Source organism: Corylus avellana, chromosome ca5 (genome assembly GCF_901000735.1).
Source record: "Corylus avellana chromosome ca5, CavTom2PMs-1.0".
NCBI classification, from domain to species: domain Eukaryota; kingdom Viridiplantae; phylum Streptophyta; class Magnoliopsida; order Fagales; family Betulaceae; genus Corylus; species Corylus avellana.
Window position 1 is genome coordinate 25,474,767 of NC_081545.1, and position 25,057 is coordinate 25,499,823.

General features: G+C 36.4%; 4 protein-coding genes across 4 annotated transcripts; 1 reads left to right on the forward strand and 3 right to left on the reverse strand.

Annotated features, from left to right (window-relative positions):
• Window positions 1–368: 368 nt before the first annotated feature.
• Window positions 369–989, reverse strand: LOC132182005 (pectinesterase inhibitor 4-like). Its single transcript, XM_059595219.1, has one exon. It carries the CDS (start codon window positions 987–989, stop codon window positions 369–371), a length of 621 nt encoding a protein of 206 aa, XP_059451202.1.
• A 5,007-nt stretch (window positions 990–5,996) lies between these two features.
• LOC132182006 (pectinesterase inhibitor 4-like) lies at window positions 5,997–6,587 on the reverse strand. Its single transcript, XM_059595220.1, has one exon. It carries the CDS (start codon window positions 6,585–6,587, stop codon window positions 5,997–5,999), a length of 591 nt encoding a protein of 196 aa, XP_059451203.1.
• Window positions 6,588–16,295: 9,708 nt separating this feature from the next.
• On the forward strand, window positions 16,296–17,159 carry LOC132183182 (21 kDa protein-like). The gene has a single exon (XM_059596589.1). The coding sequence runs from the start codon at window positions 16,369–16,371 to the stop codon at window positions 16,954–16,956; it is 588 nt and encodes a 195-aa protein (XP_059452572.1). The 5' UTR covers window positions 16,296–16,368; the 3' UTR covers window positions 16,957–17,159.
• Window positions 17,160–18,477: 1,318 nt separating this feature from the next.
• On the reverse strand, window positions 18,478–24,766 carry LOC132183183 (uncharacterized). Its single transcript, XM_059596590.1, has 6 exons — window positions 24,608–24,766; window positions 24,250–24,305; window positions 23,251–23,371; window positions 23,051–23,157; window positions 18,879–18,948; window positions 18,478–18,786 (listed from the first exon to the last, which is right to left on the reverse strand). The coding sequence occupies exons 1-6, from the start codon at window positions 24,687–24,689 to the stop codon at window positions 18,707–18,709; spliced, it is 516 nt and encodes a 171-aa protein (XP_059452573.1). The 5' UTR covers window positions 24,690–24,766; the 3' UTR covers window positions 18,478–18,706.
• Window positions 24,767–25,057: the final 291 nt, after the last annotated feature.

The window sequence follows — 25,057 nt, forward strand, 5'->3', positions numbered from 1 at the left end:
TTTTGGTACGAGCCAAATACCGAAATATGTTTTTTAGCTAAATTCATGTTCGTAAAAAATGAATTATGTTGAAAAAACATTTTACAGAGCCTTAATCTTTCAATAATTTCCTTCAAAATGTAAAGTAAACAACCAAATAATTTGTAACAAAATTTCCTTTCATGTAATACTGAATAATTGTTTTAACAATATTTGAAAATATGGGCTAAATAATCATCATTTTTCTTTTGAACTAGTACTTCAGAGAGATCATGTATATATATATATTAATCTCTCTTCCTTCTTTTCATCTTGTCTAGAACATGATGGCTATCTAATTAAACTTCCACCCAAGATTCAGGAAGAGTATTAGCTAGCCAGGGTTGCATTTAACTTGTGCTTGAGATTGTTGTCCTGTCGATGAGAGACAAGGCATTGCTAGTTAGCCCCACAACTTTTAATATACTGTTTTTGATCTCGTTCTTCACTGTCGCGCTTATTACCTTTTTCCCTTCATCATCAAACCCATCCGTGCATGTATTCTCATTCGTTAAGGCGGCGCTCACCCATGTTTTTATGTCGTCCATCTGATCATCAGATTCCTTATCCGAACCGCTTAAATGGTCGATGGCATGCAGAGATTGCTTGAGCCCGTCGATGGAGTCTTTGATGTTCATGACGCAGTCCTTAATGAGTGCAGCTTCGAAACGCGTTAATTTCTTCACTTTCAATAGCTTCGAGACTTGGGAGGATGCTTTGTGTGCGGCTTTTATGGTTATGGAGAGGGCGGTTTTGCTGAGTTTTTGAGGGCTTCGTTTGATTTTAGAGGCGTAGGGGGAGAGGGAGTTGTAGCAGATTTTTGGGTACGTGGTTGAATTGCATGCTGTCTTGACATATGTTATGTCGGTGGTGGCTGAGGCTGTGTGAAGCTTTGAGATGAATAGAAGAGTAAGAAGAATGGTGAGAACCTGGTACGATATTGGGCTTATAATGGTGTTGACTATCGTCATCTCTCTCTCTCTCTGCCTTTTCCTTGCACTGATGGGTGTGTGGAGGAGATTAATGTGGAGTGGATATAATATTCTACACCAATTTAAAACTCTAAGCTACAAAACATGCACCCAAAATAAAAGATGGAAAGAGCAATATATAAGGAATAAAGGGGATGACATAGTACTCTGTGGCTAGCTAGCTGGTTGGATATATTGCTGTGGATTTGGTTTTGCTGTTTCTGCATTTATATGATTTGCTTGGTTAATTGCGGAAATGGTTGCTGGTTCTTTGTTTGTGTGGCTGTTAATTGATATTTTGTTTGCTTGTTGTTTGGCTACTTGCTGGACTGTTGGCTGCTAGCTTGCATGTGGATTTGGATTGGTTGTTGGTTCGGTTTTGTGTCGCTGAAAATAGATTGTTTAAGATTGTGTTTTTAAACTATTGCGATTTAAAAATGCATATTTTATGCGTTTTTTAATTGCAAGCAAGATGGTACATTTTTAAAAACACAAAATTTTAAAACTAAACCACAATTTTTTTTTTTTTTTTGAACAAATTATCTCTTCATTGATATAACAATCAAATGAGGCAAAATGCTCCATACAATGCCCAAAATATAAGTTGAAATCTTCACAACTCAAACATTATCTATGATATACACAATAACCTTTTGTGCTATTATAAGACAATATCTATGAAAAGTCATCATCTCAAACAATTTCAGATCTATAGCAAATTTCGACGAATCACGTCTCTTTTTGATGTCAGGTTCTTCATTCCCTGGCTTTTTTTTATTTTTTATTTTTTATTTTTATCTCCACTACTAGTGCTTTATTAATTGCAATCATCTTCACTGCTTTTACCATAGTGACAATTCTTCTTTATGCTTGATAACTCCTCTGTCATTGGTCTATGGTTGGCTCTCATAAAATGAACCATAAGAAAACAAAAGACCGACCTGAAACCAATTTCGTTATTCTTTAGTATTCATGAAAACAAAACCTAAGGAAACAAATAAAACTTCACCCCATAGATCGCTACTAGAAGCGGATCTAATGTGAATATTTTAATTTCTTTTTTGAAAACAACGAAAATACAAAAACAAAACCCAGGAAACCCTCACACGTTCCACGAGCCACTGCCGGCCAGCCAAGCACCGCTAGAAAGCACCCGAGGACCATTGAAGGGCAAGGGAGAAGGAGAAAGGGTGCGGGAAGGAGGGAGTCGTAACTCCCTCCCCCCACTTAAACTACAATTTTTAATGTATGTCAAACTGCGATTTTGTCAAACGCTTAATTATATTTTTAAAAATTACTATTTCAAATCACACATTTAAAATAGTTATTTCTAAAGTTGTATTTTTTGAAATCTCAAACCCAATGGACCCTTATTAAAAGTTCAGAAACGAAATTAAACCAATTTAAAATTGAATGAGCAGATTGAAATATATATGTCCCATATTTTAGAGACTTCAATTGTATTTAGCCTTTTAAAGACATGGCCATGACACTTTTAGAGATTAGGTTAGAGGAATTCATATAATCCAGTTAGAAAGAAATTTTGCAAAGGGTGCAAAAGCCCAAAGCCGAACGAAGAGAAATTTAACAGATTGTCTTCTCCCCCTCTCTCTGATCCTTTGTATTGCTAAGAGGAAAAAAAAATTAAGCTTTTAGATGTGAAATAGCAATGCAATACGGATGAATTAGTTATACAAATTGTGTTGAATGAAACCTTTATATTATTAATTAGCGTAGGAAAACAAAGAAAAGCCTTATATTATTAAGTACTAAGATTTTGTAAAACCTATTGTAAAACTTAATATACATTTCCTGTAAATTGAATGGACATAAATTTTTTACGAATCAGCTTCGAAAATTGTCGTGTCCTTAACATATAAGCATCACATTTTTTTATGGAAAAATCCACTTCACCCCCTAAAGTTTCAAGGGTTTTTCAATTTGAACCTCAAAGTTTAAAAATTGGCAATGTACCCCCCTAATATTTCAAAAAATTTCAATTTAAACATTTCGTTACTAATTTTCGTCAAATTGGACGGAAATCTCTAAAATTACATAATTAACCTCAGGCCTTTTTAAAAAAATTTCAGTCCAATTTAACGGAAATTAATAACAGAAGGTTTAAATTGAAAATTTTTGAAACATTGAGGGGATGCCTGCCAATTTTTAAACTTTACTGTTCAAATTAAAAAAACCCTGAAACTTTAGGGGGTAAAGTGGATTTCCCCCCTTTTTTTTAAGAGCATGCAATTCTCATATGCAAACTTCTGCGCTCACCGTGTAGCTTATTGGGTTGCGTCTAGCTCTCACTCTGGCTACATTTCCACCTACTTTTCTCCCCTCTCTTCTGTCCCCATTTGTAGTGGCAAAGATCCACCTCCCCCCAAGTGTTTTGGTTCTCATGTTCCTGTTTTCTTCTTTGTTTTAATCGAAAGTGTTCTTACAATATATATATAATAATAATAATTTTTGCATGTGTATATTAGGAGAGAACTAAGGCCAAGGCGTTGCCTCATAATAGGACTTTGCAACCATTAACTTCTTAGAAAATACATAACTGTAAAAAATAACTTAAAAAATGTCTTTTAAGCAATTGACTTAGTAGTAAATTTTAAAGTCATTGACCAAAAAAAAAAAAAAAACTATAACTCTATCAATGTTCAAGAATTATAGTATAACTTAATTAATAATTAGCATATATAAAAATGTGAACTCATTGACATGGACACAAATTGGTGGAACATTCCCCTAGTTTAGGAGGTTTTTAATGAGGAAGAGGCCACCTTAATTTGTAGTATGCCTATTTGCCCAAGAAATCAAAGTGATCGGAGAGTATGGGGCGATAACAAAAATGGAAACAACACCATTTGAAGTGCTTACCATCTAGCCAAGGAAATAATGTTGCGAGACACAAGAGGAGTTCTATGGAAAATTCCATGAACATTGTGTGGAAAAGGATATGGAAAATTCGTGGTCTGAGGATAGTGAAAACTTCCCTTTGGCAGGCTTGTAGCAACATCTTGCCCACGATGGAAAGCCGCCTCTGCATTCGTTGGGTCTGTTATATGAGGCTTCGTCATACACTTGGTCACCAACACCTCTCCAGCATGATTGCGTGCAACTATCCCCACCCCCATCATCCTACGCCTTCTGTCTAGGGCAGCATTCCAGTTAAGCTTCACTATCCCCAAACCCGGCACTTGCCATTTCTCTCGTGGTGTTTGTCTTATTAGAGCTGTGCTTGCCAGTATAACTATGTCAGCCTGCATCGCCACATCTAACTGATCATTTGCATGTTGGAGTATTACCTTCGATGTTAAAACGGTTCCCCTTAAAGACCAGCTTGTTTCTTCTCAACTAGAGTTGTCTAGCAACACAGGCTGCAAGATCGAGTTCTTCATCCTTCAAGCGATTCCTCAACTTAGCAAAGATGTTTAGGAACGCATCTGATCATCACTACTACTTTTTGGAAGCTTTTTGTCACATTCCAACCAAACGTCTCTTGCCGAGGGGAAATTCCAAACAACGTGGCCAGTTGTTTCCACCTCCATCTTTCAAATCGGGCATAGGGGATCCCCCGTAATTTTACGCTTCCATAAAATGGCTTGGGTAACAGTTGAGCTGGTCAGGCAAATGAATTTCCAAAATATTATTCTTGAGGGGAACTCCGTAGTAGTCATTCAAGCTTTACAGAGTGAAGAGAGCAGCATGTCACTACGGGCACCTGATGGAAGATGCGAAGATCATGCTGAACAGCTGCCAAACATGGAGGGTAAGTCACGTGAAGATAACTGCTAATGAGGCGGCACACAGAATAGCAAAATTGGCTTTGAATTTCACAAATTGTCATGTATGAGATGATTCTGTCCCCCCTGCATTCGGGAGGTTGTATTGGCCAAAAGGTCTCTTTAAGGAATGAAAGATTCGAGTACCAATTCAAAAAAAAAAAAAAAAAAAAAAGGTTCAAATGTACAAAATATTAATTGGACTTTACGCTCAGTTAGTAAATAAAAATCATTAATGGTTATATTTGCAATTAGGCCAATTTGTTTTAGTGTAAAATGGTTTTTTAATTTTAATTTTTTGTTTTTGAGTGTTTGGTGTGATATAAAATATTAGTCAACCCATATTATATTTTCAGTGTAAAATGGTAATTGTGAAAGAGCATCTTATGTGGCCTACCTGGCGCCCAAATGTGTCTTGAGTTTTATTTTTTATTTTTTACTTTTATTATTATTATTATTATTTTTTACGCCCACCCACTTGTCCGATCAGGTGGATCCCACAAGGATCCTCTCATAATTGATTATCCAAATTGCAAACAATATGGTCATACAATTATATTGGATCTTAATCTCACTGATCACCAATCCTTTTATTCTCACACATCTTTATTCCGCAACTCCTCTTTGTTGTCTCCCCGACTCACTCTCTCTCTCTCTCTCTTCCTCACAACTCTTTAGATTATATGATAATATTATTATTATTATTAGTCAATTTGTATATATTTTAATTAAACATAATTTTTAGTTTGATTTTTTTAGTTGTTTTATATATATTAATATTTTTATGTTGTGAATGAAGTTGATAGCTATCCATTAATATAATTGAATGAAAATATAAAAAATGTGTGTTGATTTTTGGTACGAGCCAAATATCGAAAAATGTTTTTTAGCTAAATTCATTTTCGTAAAAAATGAATTCAGTTGAAAAAACATTTTATGGAGCCTTAATCTTTCAATAATTTCCTTCAAAATGTAAAGTAAACAACCAAATAATTTGTAACAAAATTTCTTTTCATGTAATACTGAAGAATTGTTTTAACAATATTTGAAAATATGGACTAAATAATCATCATTTTTCTTTTGAACTAGTACTTCAGAGAGATCATGTACATATACATTAATCTCTCTTCTTTCGCTTCATCTCCGAGTCTGGAACATGATGGCTATCTAATTATACTTCCACCCAAGATTAAGGAAGAGTATTAGCTAGCCAGGGTTGCATTTAACTTGTGCTTGAGATTGTTGTCCTGTCGATGAGAGACAAGGCATTGCTAGTTAGCCCCACAACTTTTAATATACTGTTTTTGATTTCGTTCTTCACTGTCGCGCTTATTACCTTTTTCCCTTCATCATCAAACCCATCCGTGCATGTATTCTCATTTGTTAAGGTGGCGCTCACCCATGTTTTTATGTCGTCCATCTGATCATCAAATTCCTTATCCGAAGCGCTTAAATGGTCAATGGCATGCAGAGATTGCTTGAGCCCGTCGATGGAGTCTTTGATGTTCGTGACACAGTCCTGAATGAGTGCAGCTTCGAAATTCGTTAATTTCTTCACTTTCAGTAGCTTTGAGACTTGGGAGGATGCTTTGTGTGCGGCTTTTATGGTTATGGAGAGGGCGGTCTTGCTGAGTTTTTGAGGGTTTCGTTTGATTTTAGAGGCGTAAGGGGAGAGGGAGTTGTAGCAGATTTTTGGGTACGTGGTTGAATTGCATGCTGTCTTGACATATGTTCTGTCGGTGGTGGCTGAGGCTGTGTGAAGCTTTGAGATGAATAGAAGAGTAAGAAGAATGGTGAGAACCTGGTACGACATTGGGCTTATAATGGTGTTGACTGTCGTCATCTCTCTCTCTCTCTCTGCCTTTTCCTTGCACTGATGGGTGTGTGGAGGAGATTAATGTGGAGTTGATATAATATTTTACACCAATTTAAACTCTAAGCTACAAAACATGCACCCAAAATAAAAGATGGAAATAGCAATATATAAGGAATAACGGGGATGATATAGTACTTTGTGGCTAGCTAGCTGGTTGGATATATTGCTGTGGATTTGGTTTTGTTGTTTCTGCATTTATATGGTTTGCTTGGTTAATTGGGGAAATGGTTGCTGGTTCTCTATTTGTGTGGCTGTTAATTGATATTTTGTTTGCTTGTTGTTCGGCTACTTGCTGGATTGTTGGCTGCTAGCTTGCATGTGGATTTGGATTGGTTGTTGGTTCGATTTTGTGTCGCTGAAAATAAATTGTTTAAGATTGCGTTTTTAAACTGTTGTGATTTAAAAATGCATATTTTATGCGTTTTTTAATTACAAGCAAGATGGAACATTTTTAAAAAGACAATTTTAAAAGCAAAACCACAATTTTTTTTTTTTTTTTAACAAATTATCTCTTCATTAATATAATAATCAAATGGGGCAAAATGCTCCATACAATGCCAAAAATATAATTTGAAATCTTCACAAGTCAAACATTATCTATGATATACACAATAGCTTCTTGTGTTATTATAAGACAATATCTATGAAAAGTCATCGTCTCAAACAATTTCAGATCTATAGCAAATTTCGACGAATCACATCTCTATTTGATGTTAGGTTCTTCATTCCCTGTTTTTTTTTTTTTTTTTTAATTATTATTATTAGTTTTTTATTTTATCTCCACTACTAGTGCTTTATTAATTGCAATCATCTTCACTGTTTTTACCATAGTGACAATTCTTCTTTATGCTTAATAACTCCTCTGTCATTGGTCTATGGTTGGCTTTCATAAAATGAACCATAAGAAAACAAAAGACCAACCTGAAACCAATTTTGTTATTCTTTAGTATTCGCGAAAACAAAACTTAAGAAAACAAATAAAACTTCACCCCATAGATCGCTACTAAAAGCAGATCTAATGTGAATATATTAATTTCTAATTTGAAAATAACAAAACCCAACAAACCCTCACACGTTTCACGCCCCACCACCAACCAGCCAAGCACCGCAAGAAAGCACCCGAGGACCATTGGAGGGCAAGGGAGAAGGAGAAAGGGGGCGGGAAGGAGGGAGTTGTAACTGTTAGGTGTGACTTGTCACCCATCACACGTGGGCCCCACTAGTTCTCTACTTCTTTTGGGTTTAGGAGACTTTTGTCCAAGTTTGTTTTGGAGTCCTTCTCCTATGTGTAATTGGACTCCTTGTTTGACTTATAGTAGAAGTCCTAGACCAACATGTAAAAGGAGAGTTAAGCTTCTATATAAGGAACAAAACACAAGGTGAATTTGTGTGTGTGCCAAAAACTTGAAGCACCAAAGGGAGGAGAAAAAGGAGAGAATTTGAGAGAAGGAGGTACAAGGGCAACAAGGGTGTTTTCTTCTTGGTGGTTTTTGGAGGAGCCAAAAACAAGTGATTAGAAGAAAAAGGGTGCTGCAGAGTGAGAGAAGAAAATAGAGATCAGCCGCCATCCGTTCCAGCAAAAGAAGAGTTTGTACATCTGTCTTTTGTATTCTATTTTGGGAATAATCTTTCTTGTGTGATAGTGAGATTTGGGTGTATTGGGGCTTTGGGATCTGAGTGATTTTCTCTTTACTATTTTTGTACTCCATCTTTTGATAGTGGATTTTCTCCGGTCGTCTCCGCCAGTGGATGTAGGCTTGTTAAGCCGAACCACTTAAATCTTTGTGTCGTGTGTGATTGCTTATCTTTGTTATTCCGCATTCTTCTTATTTTTCGCATCTCACGGGTCTTGGGAAATAGGATTAATTTCCTAACAACTGGTATCAGAGCTGTTGGTTCGAGTGGGAGCGATGGCAAGTGACGAAGGAAAGATGGGAATCGAGAAATTCGACGGTAAAGATTTTGGGTTTTGGAAGGTACAGATTGAAAATATTCTTTATGGGAAGGATCTTCATCAACCTCTTTTGGAAGAACAACCCGATGACATGGATGATAGCAAGTGGGCTCTGCTTGATCGTAAAGCCCTAGCAGTTATCAGGTTATCACTGTCAAAATCAATTGCACACAACGTTGTAAAGGAGAAGACAACAGTAGGTCTAATGGTGGCTTTGTCAAGCATGTATGAGAAGCCGTCGGCTAACAACAAGGTGCATCTGATGAAGAAATTGTTCAACCTAAAGATGGCAGAAGGAGCTTCGGTGGCACATCATCTCAATGAGTTCAACACCATCACAAATCAATTGTCCTCGGTGGAAATTAATTGTGATGATGAGGTTCGCGCGTTGATCGTCTTGGCATCTTTGCCAAATAGCTGGGAAGCAGTGAGGATGGCTGTGAGTAACTCTGTAGGAAAGAGTAAACTGAGCTATGAAGACGTCAGAGATTTGATTCTCAGTGAAGAGGTTCGCAGAAGAGATGCGGGTGAAGCCTCTTGTTCTGGTGCTGCTTTAAACCTCGAGACTCGGGGCAGAGGACAAGATAGAAACTCTGGTCAAGGCAGATCAAATTCCAGAAAAGGGAGAAGCAAATTCAGATTCGACCGACAACCTGAGTGTTGGAACTGTGGCAAGACTGGCCACTACAAGAAGAATTGCAGGGAATTGCAGAAGGAGACTGAGAACGATTATGCAAACGTAGTGACAGAAGAAGTATATGATGCCCTACTTCTTTCTGTTGACAGTCCCCTTGATTCTTGGGTCTTAGACTCAGGAGTATCTTTTCATACGACAGCGATCCGTGAAATTCTTGAAAACTATGTTGGTGGAGATTTTGGGAAGGTGTATTTGGTTGACGGAACGGCGCTGGATGTTGTGGGCTTAGGCGATGTTCGCATTAGAGTTCATAATCACTCGGTATGGAAGCTACAGAAGGTCAGGCATGTTCCGGAGCTGAGGAAGAATCTGATTTCAGTGGGACAGCTTGATGAGGAAGGGCATTCAATTTATTTCCACGGTGGAAAGTGGAAGGTCAGCAAGGGAGCTAGGATTTTGGCTCGTGGTCATAAGACGGGTACTCTCTATATGACCACGAACAGCAAGGATACAGATGCTGTTGTATATACGACTGTTGACTCAAAACAATGGCACCTAAGGCTTGGGCATATGAGCGAGAAAGAGATGAAGGTACTTATGTCAAAAGGGAAACTACTGGGGTTGAAGTCAGTTGATTCTGATTTGTGTAAAGGCTGCATCCTAGGGAAGCAAAAGAAGGTGAGTTTCGCGGAAGTTGGCAAAGCACCTAAGCTTGGAAAGCTAGAGCTGGTACACACGGATTTGTGGGGTCCCGCACCAGTGGCATCTCTTGGAGGCTCGCGGTATTACATCACATTTATTGATGACTCAAGCAGGAAGGTATGGGTTTATTTCTTGAAAAGTAAATCTGATGTATTTGAGACTTTTAAGAAATGGAAGGCCATGGTTGAAATTGAAACGGGCTTGAAGCTCAAGCGTTTGAGATCAGACAATGAAAGAGAATACGAAGACAAGAGGTTTAAACAGTTTTGCGCAGTGAATGAGATTAGAATGGAGAAAACTATCCCGGGAATGCCGCAGCGGAATGGCGTGGCTAAGTGCATGAACATAACTCTCAATGAGCGTGCTAGGAGTATGAGATTGCATGCTGGGTTACCAAAGACTTTTTGGGCTAATGCAGTTAGCACTGCTGCATACCTAATAAATAGGGGGTCTTCCGTTCCCCTGAGCCATAGACTACCGGAAGAAGTCTGGAGTGGAAAAGAGGTAAATCTTTCACATTTGAAAGTTTTTGGTTGTGCTTCGTATGTCCATGTTGAGTTTGATGCTATGAGTAAACTAGATGGTAAATCTAGTAAGTGTTTCTTCATTGGAATGGAGATAAGGCCTTCGGTTATCGATTTTGGGATGATCAAAATCGGAAGATCATTAGAAGTCGGAATGTGACTTTTAATGAGTGTGCTATGTACAAGGATGGGTCAAGTGCAGAACCTGAAGTTACAGAGCAGGAACCGAAGAAGTCTGAGTTTGTTAACTTAGATGAGCTTTCTGAAAGTACAGTGCAGAAAGAGAAACAATTCGTGGAGGTGGAGCTTGATGAACAGTGTTCACTCACGGATGAATGTGATGACAGAGAATCTTCAAAAGACTTACAACACCGGGACAAGTCTTATTCTTTAGCAAGAGGCAAAGAGAAATTTGATCGAAAAGCAACAAAGAGGTATGGCTTTGAGGATACAGTTTCTTTTGCTCCAACAGCTTGTAGTGGAGATTCATCGTCTGTTCAGAATGGTACGCTGAAAGAGGTGGAGTCACTACGGAGAGGTAAAGCTTGGAAATCGGCAGAATTACCCAAGGGAAATAAGGCTAAAGGGTGCAGATGGGACTACAGGAAGAAAGAGTCATCGGAGAAAGCTGTATGGTCGACGGGGCTGATAGGAAGTCATGGTGTAATGTCTAAATCAGGTCCTATACTCAAGTTCAAGAGGCGTTTGGACTTGAGTGACACTTGTGGAGTGTGATTGTCCTTGGGGGCTGAGGCGGAGACATCTAGAGGAGACACGTTTTGGTAGACTTGATGGGATTCAAGTCAAGGTGGAAATTGTTAGGTGTGACTTGTCACCCATCACACGTGGGCCCCACTAGTTCTCTACTCCTTTTGGGTTTAGGAGACTTTTGTCCAAGTTTGTTTTGGAGTCCTTCTCCTATGTGTAATTGGACTCCTTGTTTGACTTATAGTAGAAGTCCTAGACCAACATGTAAAAGGAGAGTTAAGCTTCTATATAAGGAACAAAACACAAGGTGAATTTGTGTGTGTGCCAAAAACGTGAAGCACCAAAGGGAGGAGAAAAAGGAGAGAATTTGAGAGAATGAGGTACAAGGGCAGCAAGGGTGTTTTCTTCTTGGTGGTTTTTGGAGGAGCCAAAAACAAGTGATTAGAAGAAAAAGGGTGCTGCAGAGTGAGAGAAGAAAATAGAGATCAGCCACCATCCGTTCCAGCAAAAGAAGAGTTTGTACATCTGTCTTTTGTATTCTATTTTGGGAATAATCTTTCTTGTGTGATAGTGAGATTTGGGTGTATTGGGGCCTTGGGATCTGAGTGATTTTCTTTCTACTATTTTTGTACTCCATCTTTTGATAGTGGATTTTCTCCGGGTCGTCTCCGTCAATGGATGTAGGCTTGTTAAGCCGAACCACTTAAATCTTTGTGTCGTGTGTGATTGCTTATCTTTGTTATTCTGCATTCTTCTTATTTTTCGCATCTCACGGGTCTTGGGAAATAGGATTAATTTCCTAACAGTAACTCCCTCCCCCCACTTAAACTACAATTTTAATGTATGTCAAACTGCGATTTTGTCAAACGCTTAATTGTATTTTTAAAGATTACTATTTCAAATCACACATTTAAAATAGTTATTTCTAAAGTTGTATTCTTTGAAATCTCAAACCCAATGGACCCTTATTAAAAGTTCAAAAACGAAATTGAACCATTTTAAAATTGAAGGAGCAAATTGAAATATATATGTCCCGTATTTTAGAGACTTCAATTGTATTTAGCCTTTTAAAGACATGGCCATGACACTTTTAGAGATTAGGTTAGAGGAATTCATATAATCAAGTTAGAAAGAAATTTTGCAAAGGGTGTAAAAGCCCAAAGCCGAACGAAGAGAAATTTAACAGATTGTCTTCTCCCCCTCTCTCTGATCCTTTGTATTGCTAAGAGGAAAAAAAAAATTAAGCTTTTAGATGTGAAAGAGCAATGCAATACGGATGAATTAGTTATACAAATTGTGTTGAATAAAACCTTTATATTATTAATTAGCGTAGGAAAATAAAAAAAGCCTTATATTATTAAGTACTAAGATTTTGTAAAACCTATTGTAAAACTTAATAAACATTTCTTGTAAATTGAATGGACATAAATTTTTTACAAATCAGCTTCAATCACTTATCAATATTTTGCCAATCACCATCTCCGTAACTCAAACCCGTGATGTAATGGTTGGTTTTGATACTAGATAATACAAACCTAACTCACCCTTAAAAATCAAATTATAAGAAAATGAATAGAATACTCTCTATTTCATTTGAAATTGAGAGTATCTATTTAGTGTGAAATAGAGAGTAATATTGTCCTAACATTAAAGTTGAAAAATAAAATTTACAATATTACCCTTTATTTACACTAAATAGATACTCTAAATTTCAAATCCACAAAAAACAAAAAACAAAAATAGTTTCCAAAAACTCATATACACAAAACGTGAGACATTATTTAGTACCTTTTGACATTATTTAGTACTAGTCTTTTCGGCTTCGAGCCACCCCAAATTCTCCCACTTTATGCTAGGCGTTGAACATATGGGCTTGATTGAAAGTTGGACCTCAAGAGGGAATGAATTCATTTATGTGGGCCACCAAAAACCTTCCCTACCTTCTACTTTTAACAACTAGATTTAGAAAATCTCTTTCTTTCTCTAATAAAGTGAATTAGTTATACAAATTTTATTTATTTTATTATTTATTTTATATTTCTTTTTAAATTTTAAATATGATTTTATTATTAGTAGGATAGTAGGATGAACATTGGCCCTTAGATAGAAATGGACGGCCTTGATCTGAAATTTCCCTATGAGGATCCAGATCCCTTTAACACATTATATCTTGTTGGAAATTTCTCTTTTTTTTTCTTTTTTTTTTTTGGAATAAAGTTTTGTTAATATCAGAAAACGTGGGAATTCAATATATATCTTTAAGGTTATCCAATTCAATCGCCTCCAATTGCACAGAATTACCCTTTTTGTCAGATTTTTTTTTTTTTTAATTGAATAAGAGAAAAAAGCTACAGGGAAACCCTTTTTTGTCAGCTTATTATAGATGTTTGTACCTTAGTTCATGGGCTCCGAGGAACTTGATTCTTCAGCTTCAGATAATGTCACTTACCACTTTATTTAGGAAAAAAAAAATATTTTTCAACATAATTTTTTTTAAGAATAGTTTCTATAGGGACTTAGCATAAATTAAATCTTTTATACATTCCATTAAAAGAATGACATATCAGCGTAAAACAACAAAAATAAATATTATAAAAATACTAAATTCAATAAAATTTAGGGAATACGCTAATGAAATTTTCCATTGATTGGAATTGATCCTACATTCCAAATGTTTAGTGCTTTATTCTCATAATCAATGTAATATAATATGTGAGGGCCCTACGGCTACCGTATGATAGGCCTATATATGCGGTATCCTATAAGGCACGAGCACGTGTTAACATATTGCCAACAGGCCGCTAGGAGCATCTCTAACAAATGTTTCAAAAATCTCTTTTAACATAAAGCCTTTTTTTTTTTTACCTCAAGTAAATTATCTTTTGCTATAGTAAAAAATTGAACTTTTTAGTTAGTTATTTTACATAATATTGCTAGAGCTAAGAATCACCGTCGAGGAAAAAGGTTGCAAGATAAGTGCAAGATTGGCATGAATCATTGATTTTTTGTTATTATTGGCGTAATAGCAATAGTTAAATCTAGTATGTTCATATGATATTTGTTAAAAGAGGAAGTGTGAGAAGAGAGAAGAAAAGGAGGATATTTTCTTGGAGTTATTTGGAATTGAAAGACAACGTACAAGAGAAGCATACGAGGATGAAAAGCAATCGTCCTTGGATTTATAGTATAATAGCAATGATTATGTTTTTGGTTAACTTTATGTTTTGGTTAGCTTTGTAGCATCCCAACATGTCTGCATGTGTGTTTTGATAAGGATACGAGGATGAAAAGTTTTTAACTTTTGTAGCTTTATAGTAGATAATGTTCTAAACTAACTCGTGACATTAAAGTTGAGTCCAAGGCTATGTGAGCTTTTTCATTGGAGCGAAAATGTCAATAATTGAATGACCATTATGGGCAAGACTAGCATGGCGGGCGGTTAAAGTATTCATTAAACGATTAAATTTATCTATTCTTATTAACTTAAATTTTTTAGACAAATTATTATTTAACATGATATTAGAATCAAAAGTCATGAGTTCAAACCCTAAACTCACACATAATAGAAAATAAATTATAATTTAACATGGTATCTATAAAATCAAAGATGATAAGTTCGAACCATGAACTCACACAGATTAAAGAATGTTAAAAATATTTATTAAATGATTAAATTCATATTAACCGATGGTAAGTTTTGGAATGTTAAGAGGCCACTTGTTGGATATGGATGTGACATGCGCATGCAAACAGAGTACAGCAACGTGGCCGAAAGGCTCCTTTGTAGGCTAGCTTCAAGAACCAACAAATGCATTTAAAATGGAGCTCCTTCTTTTCTCTTTCTCTTCTCCGTTCTCATCTCTTTTAGTCTTACTGGATTGGACCCCTAAATCTTCAAAAATATCTTCTGTGACCACTTAATATAAAAACTATCTACCTTCTAGCCGCAACCTCAAGTACTTGCATGCGGTAAGTATGTACAAGTTGGCTAGCTGCACGCAATTGAATTATTTGATTATTTGGACCACATTATACATGAATTCGATCCAAAATGGCCAAATTGAATGCTGACGAATGATAGTAAGTAGCGTATGAAACATAAATCCAGACATGTTTCGGATATACTCCAAGGAACATGTGTTGATAACATATGTTAGCGAGTGTGAACTCCTACTATACGTACATGCATGCTCCTCATATGAATCCAAGTTGAGCAAATTGATTGACAACCCACTTGCCCAACTCATGAGATATTTAGCATAAATTGGGCGTCATGGTTAAAATATGTTACGAGATTTGATAGTATGAGAAAACGGTCATTTCGAGTAATATATAACTGACTTGGAGCAATAAAAATCCCGAATTTGTATTTGATCATATTAAACGTAGACCAATAAATAATAATGATATTTCGAAAGAGAATTTCAATAATTGAATGGCCATTTTGACCAAGATGACGACCGGCCGACGATGTAGTTTTGGCAGTAACTTGTATTAATGTTGATTTCAAAGTTTGGTCCAAGTTAGGAGTTATCACAAGCACATGTGCCATATGGATATGGCTGCGGCCTGCGTATGCTAACATTAACATTATCACAAGCAACTTGCCCAAAGGCCCCTGTCCCCATGACTCCTCACTCCCCAGCCGCACACAACATGATATTTAACCTTGAAAAATATCTTCTGCAATTACGAAAAAGAACACAACATCTTCTGCACGACTTGTTGGACCCATGTTGTTTTCATGTAGAAAAATTTGATTTGTAATTGTTAAATTACAAATTTTAATAGGTGAGACCCAGCACGTAGAATATTTAATTTAAATATAGGATGAATTGACAGGGTCAAGGGGACCTTTGGCCCCCTGTTAATTAAATTAATACTTATCCCGAAAATTTAAGCCAATATGAAGAAGTAAATTAATATATAGTTTAACAGTAATTTTTTTTTTTAATATTTAATATAAAAAATTATTGAGCCGCGCGACCCTGAAACCCAGTTGAGCAAATTGAGAAGTACCCAATGGTCCAACTAAGATATTTAGCATAAACACGTGCCTTCAATTTTCTTGGAGTCCCCCACAAAATGATCAAGTCGGTTCTTTTAGGTGTATTTATACTGCGAAAACTTCCCTCCTACTTTCATCACCCCCACATCCCCAACATCCCCCTCCATAGAATATACTTGAGAGAAATGGAAGGCTCTTCTTCTAAACTTTTTGTGACATCTCTTCTCATACTACTTGCCACTAGCTCAAGCTTAGTGGCTATGGCGAGCCCGTTGAGCACCGAGTTCATCAGAACGTCTTGCAGATCAACAACCTATCCAGGACTTTGCTTCAGCTCTCTCTCTATCCATGCAAATTTGATCCAAACAAGCCCTCGGATTCTGGCCAGCACGGCCCTCAACGTGACTCTTTTGTCGGTTCGCTCGACCTGTTCGGCGATGAAGGAGCTGTCGAAGAGCCGAGGAATGAGCCATAGAGTGCTTGGCGCCATGAAGGACTGTGTGGAGGTGTTTGGCGATGCGGTGGACCAGCTTCAGAGGTCTATAGGTCAGATGGGCAAGCTTAAGGGGTCTAATTTTCAGATGTTTATGAGTGATATACAAACTTGGGTCAGTGCTGTTTTGACGAATGAGGATACGTGCAGTGAAGGGTTTGCAGGGAATGCCATGAATGGGAAGGTGAAGACCATTGTTAGGGGCAGGATTGTGAAAGTTGCACAATTGACTAGCAATGCCTTGGCTTTGGTTAATCAATTTGCATCTCTTCATGGTTAATTAGATTCGTGAGGTCGTGAGGTTATATTATATTAGTTATTATGCATTATAGAAGAAAAAAAAAACGAACTTTTCTTGTTAATGCCTTTTATAGGGTGTGAAAATGTACTATGATGTGATATAAAGGTTAAGTTGTTTTTGTTTTTTTTTAAGAACTATGATGTGATATAAAATGTTAAGTTGTTTTTGTTTTTTTTTTAGAACCATGATGTGATATAAAATGTTAAGTTGTTTTTGTTTAATTTAGAGTATTTTGTGTTTGTATTGTTTGTTAATATTTTTAATTTGAAAAGAGAAAATCAAAGGCAGAAAACAAGAATCAGGTGTTTGGCATATATAGCGTTAGTTATGATCCGTGCCGTTGCAGAGAAGATTTGTGGGTCTTTATAGGCAGGGGCTAAGCTCTTAAGATTATTGGTGTTGGAAAGTTGCATGTCTTAGGGACCTTTCTTTATGTCTCTGCACAAGTTGCAAATTCAGCAAATGTATAATAGCCGAATTCATGCACTGGTGTTTCCTTTGTACAATCTACTTGGTTTAGTTTTTCTTTTTTTTTAATTGTTTTCTAAGGCTTACATGGCTCAATCTAGGCTGTTCATTTTGAATGAACCTAAATCTTTGAAATTATAGGGACCTCAATCCTTCTTTGGGATATCTTTATATCACATGTTCTTTTAGTAAAAAAGAGATCAAGCATCACAATATCCAACTCTATATACCAAAGAATCCGGAACTCCTCCATTGAGAAAAATTCCCTGGCCTCCTACTCTTCCAAAAACACTCTACCAGCACCCAAAGAAAAATTATCACGCACCCAGCTCCTCAAGTCGAGAATTTTGCGCCAAGTCATATCATGTGTTAGTACAGTGAAGCCATGTGAAAAAGGGTAAAATTCTATCCACTCTGTTGAACCAAAAGCCATTGATTTCTTCCACTTGTAATGTGGTAAATGCATTAGAAAAAAACTTTATCATTGAGAGAATTAAGTTATCAAGGAGTTTATCAGATTTGACTTTCTAGATGAGATCTCCAAATAATTAAATTGTTTTCTTAAGGCGGCATTTAGAACATGCCTTCAGAGGCACAACAAATCGAGGTTGGTTAGTTGCCTGCTTTGGCAGTCACCACCATGAATTTCTATTGGTCTATTACACAGGAATCTCAACGACGGAGCATGTGGACATGGTAAATCCTGACGGCTAGACAGCCACGACTGCATCTTTTTTTTCCATTAAGCATTCAGGCCAGAAGCAAAACTGGAATCACAAATACAATGAAGAGAGTAATGCTATATATCACTCTCCTGCATCCCCTCCCATCCTCCCAAAGCTTGCATGGTCCTCTATAGCATTTGGTGCAACAAGTATAACCAGGCACATACAAACACATGCAGGATCACGTGCACACGGATACACACACAGGTTTTCTGTACGACAATTGATTGTGCTTGTAACCCATCAACACCTCCCCACCCCCCCCAAAAAAAAAAAACCTCCAAATTATCACATCAAGCAGGTCACCTTGATGCCCAAAGATCATTACTTCAATTCTTCAATTTAAGAAATGAAAGAAAGAAAACAGAGAAACCTATATCTTCCACAGCTCAAATTCTTAGAAGGCGATTAACCAAAATTAAGGAATCAATCTTTTGTGAATCTATATAATTTATGACGCACTCAAAAAAAAAAAAAAAAAAAGAATTTCATTTAGCTGTTGACACGGAGAATGAGTTCTAGGCTACAAGAAGCAGTTAAGAGGCCCTTTTGGGAGGAGACATATTACCAATAAGAGAAATTGTTGTGCCAATTGCAAGTATATGTACCAGCAATCCTGTGAAAGTCAAAGATACGATTAAACCTCAATCCAAATGTAATATAACCATCCATTTTAGTATAAATCAGCATAAAAGATACACAACTCACCAAATAGAAAGCGGGCAGTCAACAGAAGTTCCAACTGCTTTGTTTCCCATCTATTTGGATCTTGGATAACCTACTCAGTAATTAAATACAACAATCAGGCAATTTCAATAGGAATAACAATTGAAGTAACAAGAGTAACTAATTAGTTTCCAGAACACATAAATATGTTGCAAGTGGCGACTTCCGTAAATGCCTGGACACACAAGAAACTTTTACCACAATATAGAAATGATAAAAGACAAGTTTGATTACATTCCTTACAAGTTACTAGCATCTTGGCAACATGGCAACATGCAGCACGTCTCATATATAGATAGTACTAATACAATCATTAAAGTCAACTTTGAACAAAAAGTATAACTACTGCCATTTAGACATACTAACAGACATCAAGCGTAAAATTATGAGTGGCACCTTTTTGACAGGCATCAAGCATCTGATATACGATAGGAAACGTCAAAAAGTTCTATTGATTTATAATTATCAAACATTTATCTAGTTACAAACGTTTATCTAGTTACAAATGTTCATTAAGTTACAGAACTAGAATACAGCATGAATAAATTAACGATACTTCTTATCTTTTGAATTGTTCTGCCAAATCAATTGCTCAAGACCTTTGGTCTCTACCCGGACTGCATGAGAAAAATGAGATCACTTCTGATGGACTTGAGAAGGATTCTAATCTAGTTTTATAGCCTATTTGAACTAGAAAGAGCTTGGCTAGATCCTCATGGACAGAAAATGATAACCATCAGTTTGATAATGATCAAGGGAACTGATTCCTTGGCCCGAACCAAGGAATCAAATAGATCTTGCTATATTGTTAATTAGAGATTTCTCTCTAAATAATACGAAAAGGAGTTTGAAGAAAGGAAACGAGTCTCAACCTGCAAAAAATAGAGGATTTATTCAATCATGTGATATTGACATATAGGCAACATTCCTAACAAATTAAAGCCCTATGAACGTTGACATATATATTAGCAAGGTGATTATAACAAAATACTATTGGCATGATACCATCTGCTGGCATAAAACTACAAGACCGATATATTTAAGGGCACGATATATATAGTTAAGTAGGGAAAGGAAAGTTGTTCTTTTGGGTTCGGGGTTTGATGCATCACAACAGAGGAAAAGAGTGAGATCAGAAACCAAAAGAAATTATTCGTGTCAGAAAAATAAGTGGATTGACCATCCACAATAAAATTTTCTGTCTGATGATCTGACGAAGCCGAGACAAACTAATTCATGGCTCGTTCTGTTTCTACTCCAATATATTGACAGGTACGCCAATGACACCCTGCTGGTAAGTGCCTCTCTTTGAGTACTCAATTGGAAATGGTGAAATGAGTTGCAGCAGTTTCAATTTCTTGCATAAAGAATGTCAAACTTAGGGGAGAGGTTCAAAAGAAAAGAATTTCATTAAGGTAGGAAAGATTGGGCTTCCTCAAGTTATGGGGTTTATAAGGCACAATATGGAGCAGACATCTCTAAAAGATGACCAAGTGGGTAGCCACAGAGCGAGTAACTGGTTTCAGTTTAACTACTTCCATTTAGATGGCCAATCAAATTAGAAAATTGTGCTTAAGGTGTGATGCAGAAAAAATGGAGATTGAGAAGGTAAGAAAAGTACACACTCAGAAAAGCATTTTCACCATCCTATGGAAATCCATTAAAGGGCTACAAATCACACTTACCACTCTATTGAAATCCACAAAGAAATACAGGGTGAACAAGCCAAAAAAAAAAAAAGAGGTCTTCTTTGGAGCCAAAAGTTAAAATTTATTGAATAATACTCGAAAACTGTTTTTGTCTGATTGGCTAAACTCATGAACTTTTAAGAAATACGAGGAAAAAAAAAAAAACCCAAATAAGTGAAATTCCAAAAAAAACCACACTAGGGTTGCAAGCAGCAATCCAACGGATGCCTTTCAAGCATTCCAAAGAGCTTTTGATGGCTATGGCTGGGTTAAGAGGCCACACCCAGCAACGATGGTTAGGTTACCCACATCCACCCACACTAGCTAGGTTACGCAAAGCCAGCTGCAGTGATTTTCTCACAGAGCCACCACAGCTAGGCAATGACCCAGACATCGCAATGTCTAGCCAAATCACGCACAGTCACGTGCGGTGGCTAGGTCACCTCTGCACCAAAATGGGCAAACAGAGCCACAGAGTCTTTGCCAATAAAAACTTGAAGATATGATTTATAAGGCACTTAAAGGTACCAATAACGTTAGAGAGTCCAAAAGGCAAAACCATTTATCCATGTAGCCCGTCAAACATTATAATGAAAGAAAGCCTCAACACTTCATGTCGGGTAGCAATCACAACAAAAAGGGCTAATGTTCTCTTCCGCATCATTAGATACTTCATCCTCTACGTCATAATGCAAATCATCAAGCCCTAGATGTTCATAGCACTCTCGACACTACTGAAGTTGTTATATTTGTCTCCTCAGGTTATCCATCTTAACACCTCAAGAGTCACGTTCGTGATCCGCCCTTTCAACATCCACCACATGGTGACCACAACCAACAATTGCAACATAAGCTCCGATCTAAATCAAATTCCTAACAAGTACACACTCAAAAATAAAATAAAATAAAATAAAAAAATAAACTCACCACCTTATAGAAGTCCACCAAAGGGATACAAAGCAATTGCACTCACAACTATATGGAAATTCACCAGAGATACAGAGTGAACAAGAAAATATTCTTAGAAAGGTCAAACGCAAAAATTCTTGTTGAATAATGCTTGAAAGTATTCGTGCTTGATGGCTACACTTATGAATTTATAGGAAATCTAAGAAAAACTCGAAATGAGTGAAATTTAAAACAAAAAACACACTAGGGTTCAAAGCGACGTTCGAATGAATGCCTTTCTGAGGGTTACAAAGAGCTTTATTTGATGGGCGTCTGAAGTTGCATTAGAGCGGTGGTCTTCCTGCTACACTAAGAGTGAGTTCAAAAGGGGCGTTTGAATGTGAACCATCCCTTATTAGAATAGAGAATAAAATTATATTGTTTCAAAAAGGAAATTAAAAACCATGATTAAGAAGAAAAAAAAATTACATAGCCATCTATAATCAATGACTTATTTGTTCTCCGAGACACATCATCTCCTGCTAGTTTACCTTAGACAGGCCAATATCAAGATGATTGTAGAAAAGTATAAAAATGTGGGTCCATGTGCCATCTAAATGGTAATTGATTCAAGTACCTTTATTTACCCCCAAAATTCAGAAAATGAAATGATTTACTAAGGATGGAAAAACAAACTTGTGATAAGACTTCAGCTCAAAGGTAACACTAAAGAAGAGAGTTCCTTTAATCTAATAGTATCAGTTAAAAGTTTTACAATTATGACACTACTTATTTTCGTAGTAAATCTTCCAAGTAAGTGTAGGAGACCTACACAGCAACACTAACACAACTAAAATAAGGTCATGTTACAAATGCATTCTCCATTATATGGGCAAAGTGGCAGCTAAAAGGCGGCGATATCTGCATGTCTCAGCAAGTACCCAGTTGGGGGGTTCAGTTAGGGTTCTTCCAGCTCAATTAGAGTCAAGTCCATCGATGATTTACTTGCATTTCAATCCATCAAGGATATAGAGAAAAACAAAATCTGATATTAATGAAATATACACAGCAGATTGATCATTATTTTTTATAAGTACGTCATATACAGTGGATTCATTATTGCAAAGGACTCAATTGTTGTTTATGTTCGCTTTTCAAACAATTTCATTGGGCTCGTTTGGCAACACTTTTTAGGACAACTTTTTGCTTTTTAACAAAAAAGCAAAGAGCATTAACAAAAAAACTCGATAAACAAAACACTCAAAACTACTTTCGCTTTTATGTCACATTACGAGCAAAAAACACTCTAAATTTTTTTACCAAACAAATGCAGATATGTATTACCAAATCCACTATGAACTTGGATATGTATGCAAGTGGCTATAGGACTTATTGAATTTTTTATATATTACTCAAAGTTTTGACTTAATAACTTCATCCGATCATCAAAACTGCTTCACAAGTTTTTCCAGGTTTTTCTATCTAATTTTTTTAAAACGTTCTTATTTATCTTCCTTGATTACTTCTTAAAGTGCTCAATGGTAATGAACATTGGGGAAAAAAAATTAACCTTCTTACCTCTAACATAAAATTGCTCTGAGCAACACGGGCAATCCAGAAAAGTATCGTGGCAGTAGATAAAACCATGTAGATTTTCAAGAAACTTGTTCGGCTACGTCTTCGACCTTTAATACAACAAGGATAAAGATCCGGTAATCAGAAACAGATGCATAAGTATGAAGTAAGTTGAAAAAGATATATAGGATTTGGTCAGCCACCTAATTCCCCTATTATCAAAGAAACAAAACCAGCAGCAAAAGCTGAAATAGCAAGTCTATCAGGACCCTCCTTTGACTTTGACAGAACTGTGTATAAAGCTCCAAATAATTGAATGGCAGCCTGTAGTAAACAGTGCAAATCCAATCAATTGAAAACACAAAGACAGCCACTTGAGATAAAATCTGTTGGATAAAAAATGAATTCATGAAGGAAAATGATAAAAGTAATCACATTCATATAGAACCATTGCACTACTACTACTATATTTTCTAATACCTAAGACTTGAAAGAAGGACCATAACATCTCAATGGAAATAACCCAGAAATCTCACCTAGCTAATTTGTAGGTTTTAAATGTTTCAATACCTATTCCACCTGAGCTAGTCTGGTCTATAGTCCCAACTCAAATTTAACTAGCCACCAGCAATAACGCCCAATTTGGAGACACTGTTCAACTTGCTGTAGACCATATGCTTTCTTTTCTTATGTAACAGTTTCTACGGTATAAATCCAATGACAAATCCATCTGTTGACCAAGATCAGACCTAAATCCGATTTCACTAATCAATGAGAAATGGTTATTAATGTGTCGCACTGCATCAATAAGGAAAGAAAGTAAAAAATAGTTTATAATAGGGTTTCTAAATTATGCAAGTGACGAACTAAGATACAGGAGTTCTACTTACAAAACAATCCGCATTCAGACAAATGAAGCCCACAACACATAATAAAAAGAAAAATGTACACAAAGCTGTGTTTTGCATCTACTAATTAATAAAGCAGCCACACAATCAAAACAAAAAATATAAGTGCAAAGTTGTCCGAAATTTACTAGCCACTATCGACATGCATCATACATAGCCCTTAATGCATGCAACAAATTAGTAGATTACCAATTATCAAAAATGGTAATTGATATAGGAAAAAAAAAAAAAAATGAGTGCATTATCAATTATCAAGTATCGACATGCATTACCCATGGAGAGAGAGTAATGTACCTGAGTTAAAATCAGAGCGTAGAGACGAGACTTCCCTGAAGCTACCTTTTGATACCCTAAAATCCAAGAAAAAAAATTTCATGCTTGTTCCCTTTCTTAGATAGAAAAGCTAGATGAAGAACCCTAACGCTCTGTTTGGTTGCAGAGAATGCGAAAGAAACCGCGAGAACAATTCAAAGTTTTCAATCTTGATAGCATTTAGATAAAAAAATAAAAATAAAAAACTAATACCCGTCGCTCAAGTAACCGATTTCATATTATTTTCCTTCCCTTTGCTTTCTCAGGAACCAAACAGAGAATAGAAACAGAAAATTCAAACGGAAGGAACAAAAAGAAATTGAGTAGTGACGAAGCTTACGTGAATCGACGACCATACGATAGGAGAAATCTGAGCCGTCCGTCCCAGAAGGTCTCCCAGATGCTGATTTTCTTTGCTGCATCTTCTACTTCGATTTTCTGCTTGTGCTTTCAGATAGTCGAAGTTCCTGCTGTTCAAAGCTTCTGAAAATACATGGGTTCAAAGTTGAATTTTTCATAAAATGGAAGCGAAGAATTTCAAAATGGGCCCATCGGGTTTTACAAAAGTAGAAGGGCCGGGATCCGACTAAAGGTCCAGTATAATTACGAATATTTCTTTGAGGGGTCAAATATAATTATAAGAAGTTAAGTAAACTCTTGTATAATAAAATTAACATTAGATCGCAATTACAACTAAAATTAGTGAAATAAGTTGTAATTAATGATAATGTAGGACAAGTCTCATAAGATGACACATTGACACATGTCCTAGGCTCATTGGAGCAAGTTT

What these genes read in the sequence shown, in the direction of transcription:
- LOC132183183 (XM_059596590.1), bottom strand. Translation starts at nt 24,689, where the DNA reads ATGCAGCAAAGAAAATCAGCATCTGGGAGACCTTCTGGGACGGACGGC. An exon ending in ACGCTCTGATTTTAACTCAG is followed by an intron (nt 23,372 to 24,249) that starts GTACATTACTCT and finishes TGTTTACTACAG; the next exon opens with GCTGCCATTCAATTATTTGG. An exon ending in TTTGATAATAGGGGAATTAG is followed by an intron (nt 23,158 to 23,250) that starts GTGGCTGACCAA and finishes GTTGTATTAAAG; the next exon opens with GTCGAAGACGTAGCCGAACA.
- LOC132182006 (XM_059595220.1), bottom strand. Translation starts at nt 6,587, where the DNA reads ATGTCGTACCAGGTTCTCACCATTCTTCTTACTCTTCTATTCATCTCA.
- LOC132183182 (XM_059596589.1), top strand. Translation starts at nt 16,369, where the DNA reads ATGGAAGGCTCTTCTTCTAAACTTTTTGTGACATCTCTTCTCATACTA.
- LOC132182005 (XM_059595219.1), bottom strand. Translation starts at nt 989, where the DNA reads ATGACGATAGTCAACACCATTATAAGCCCAATATCGTACCAGGTTCTC.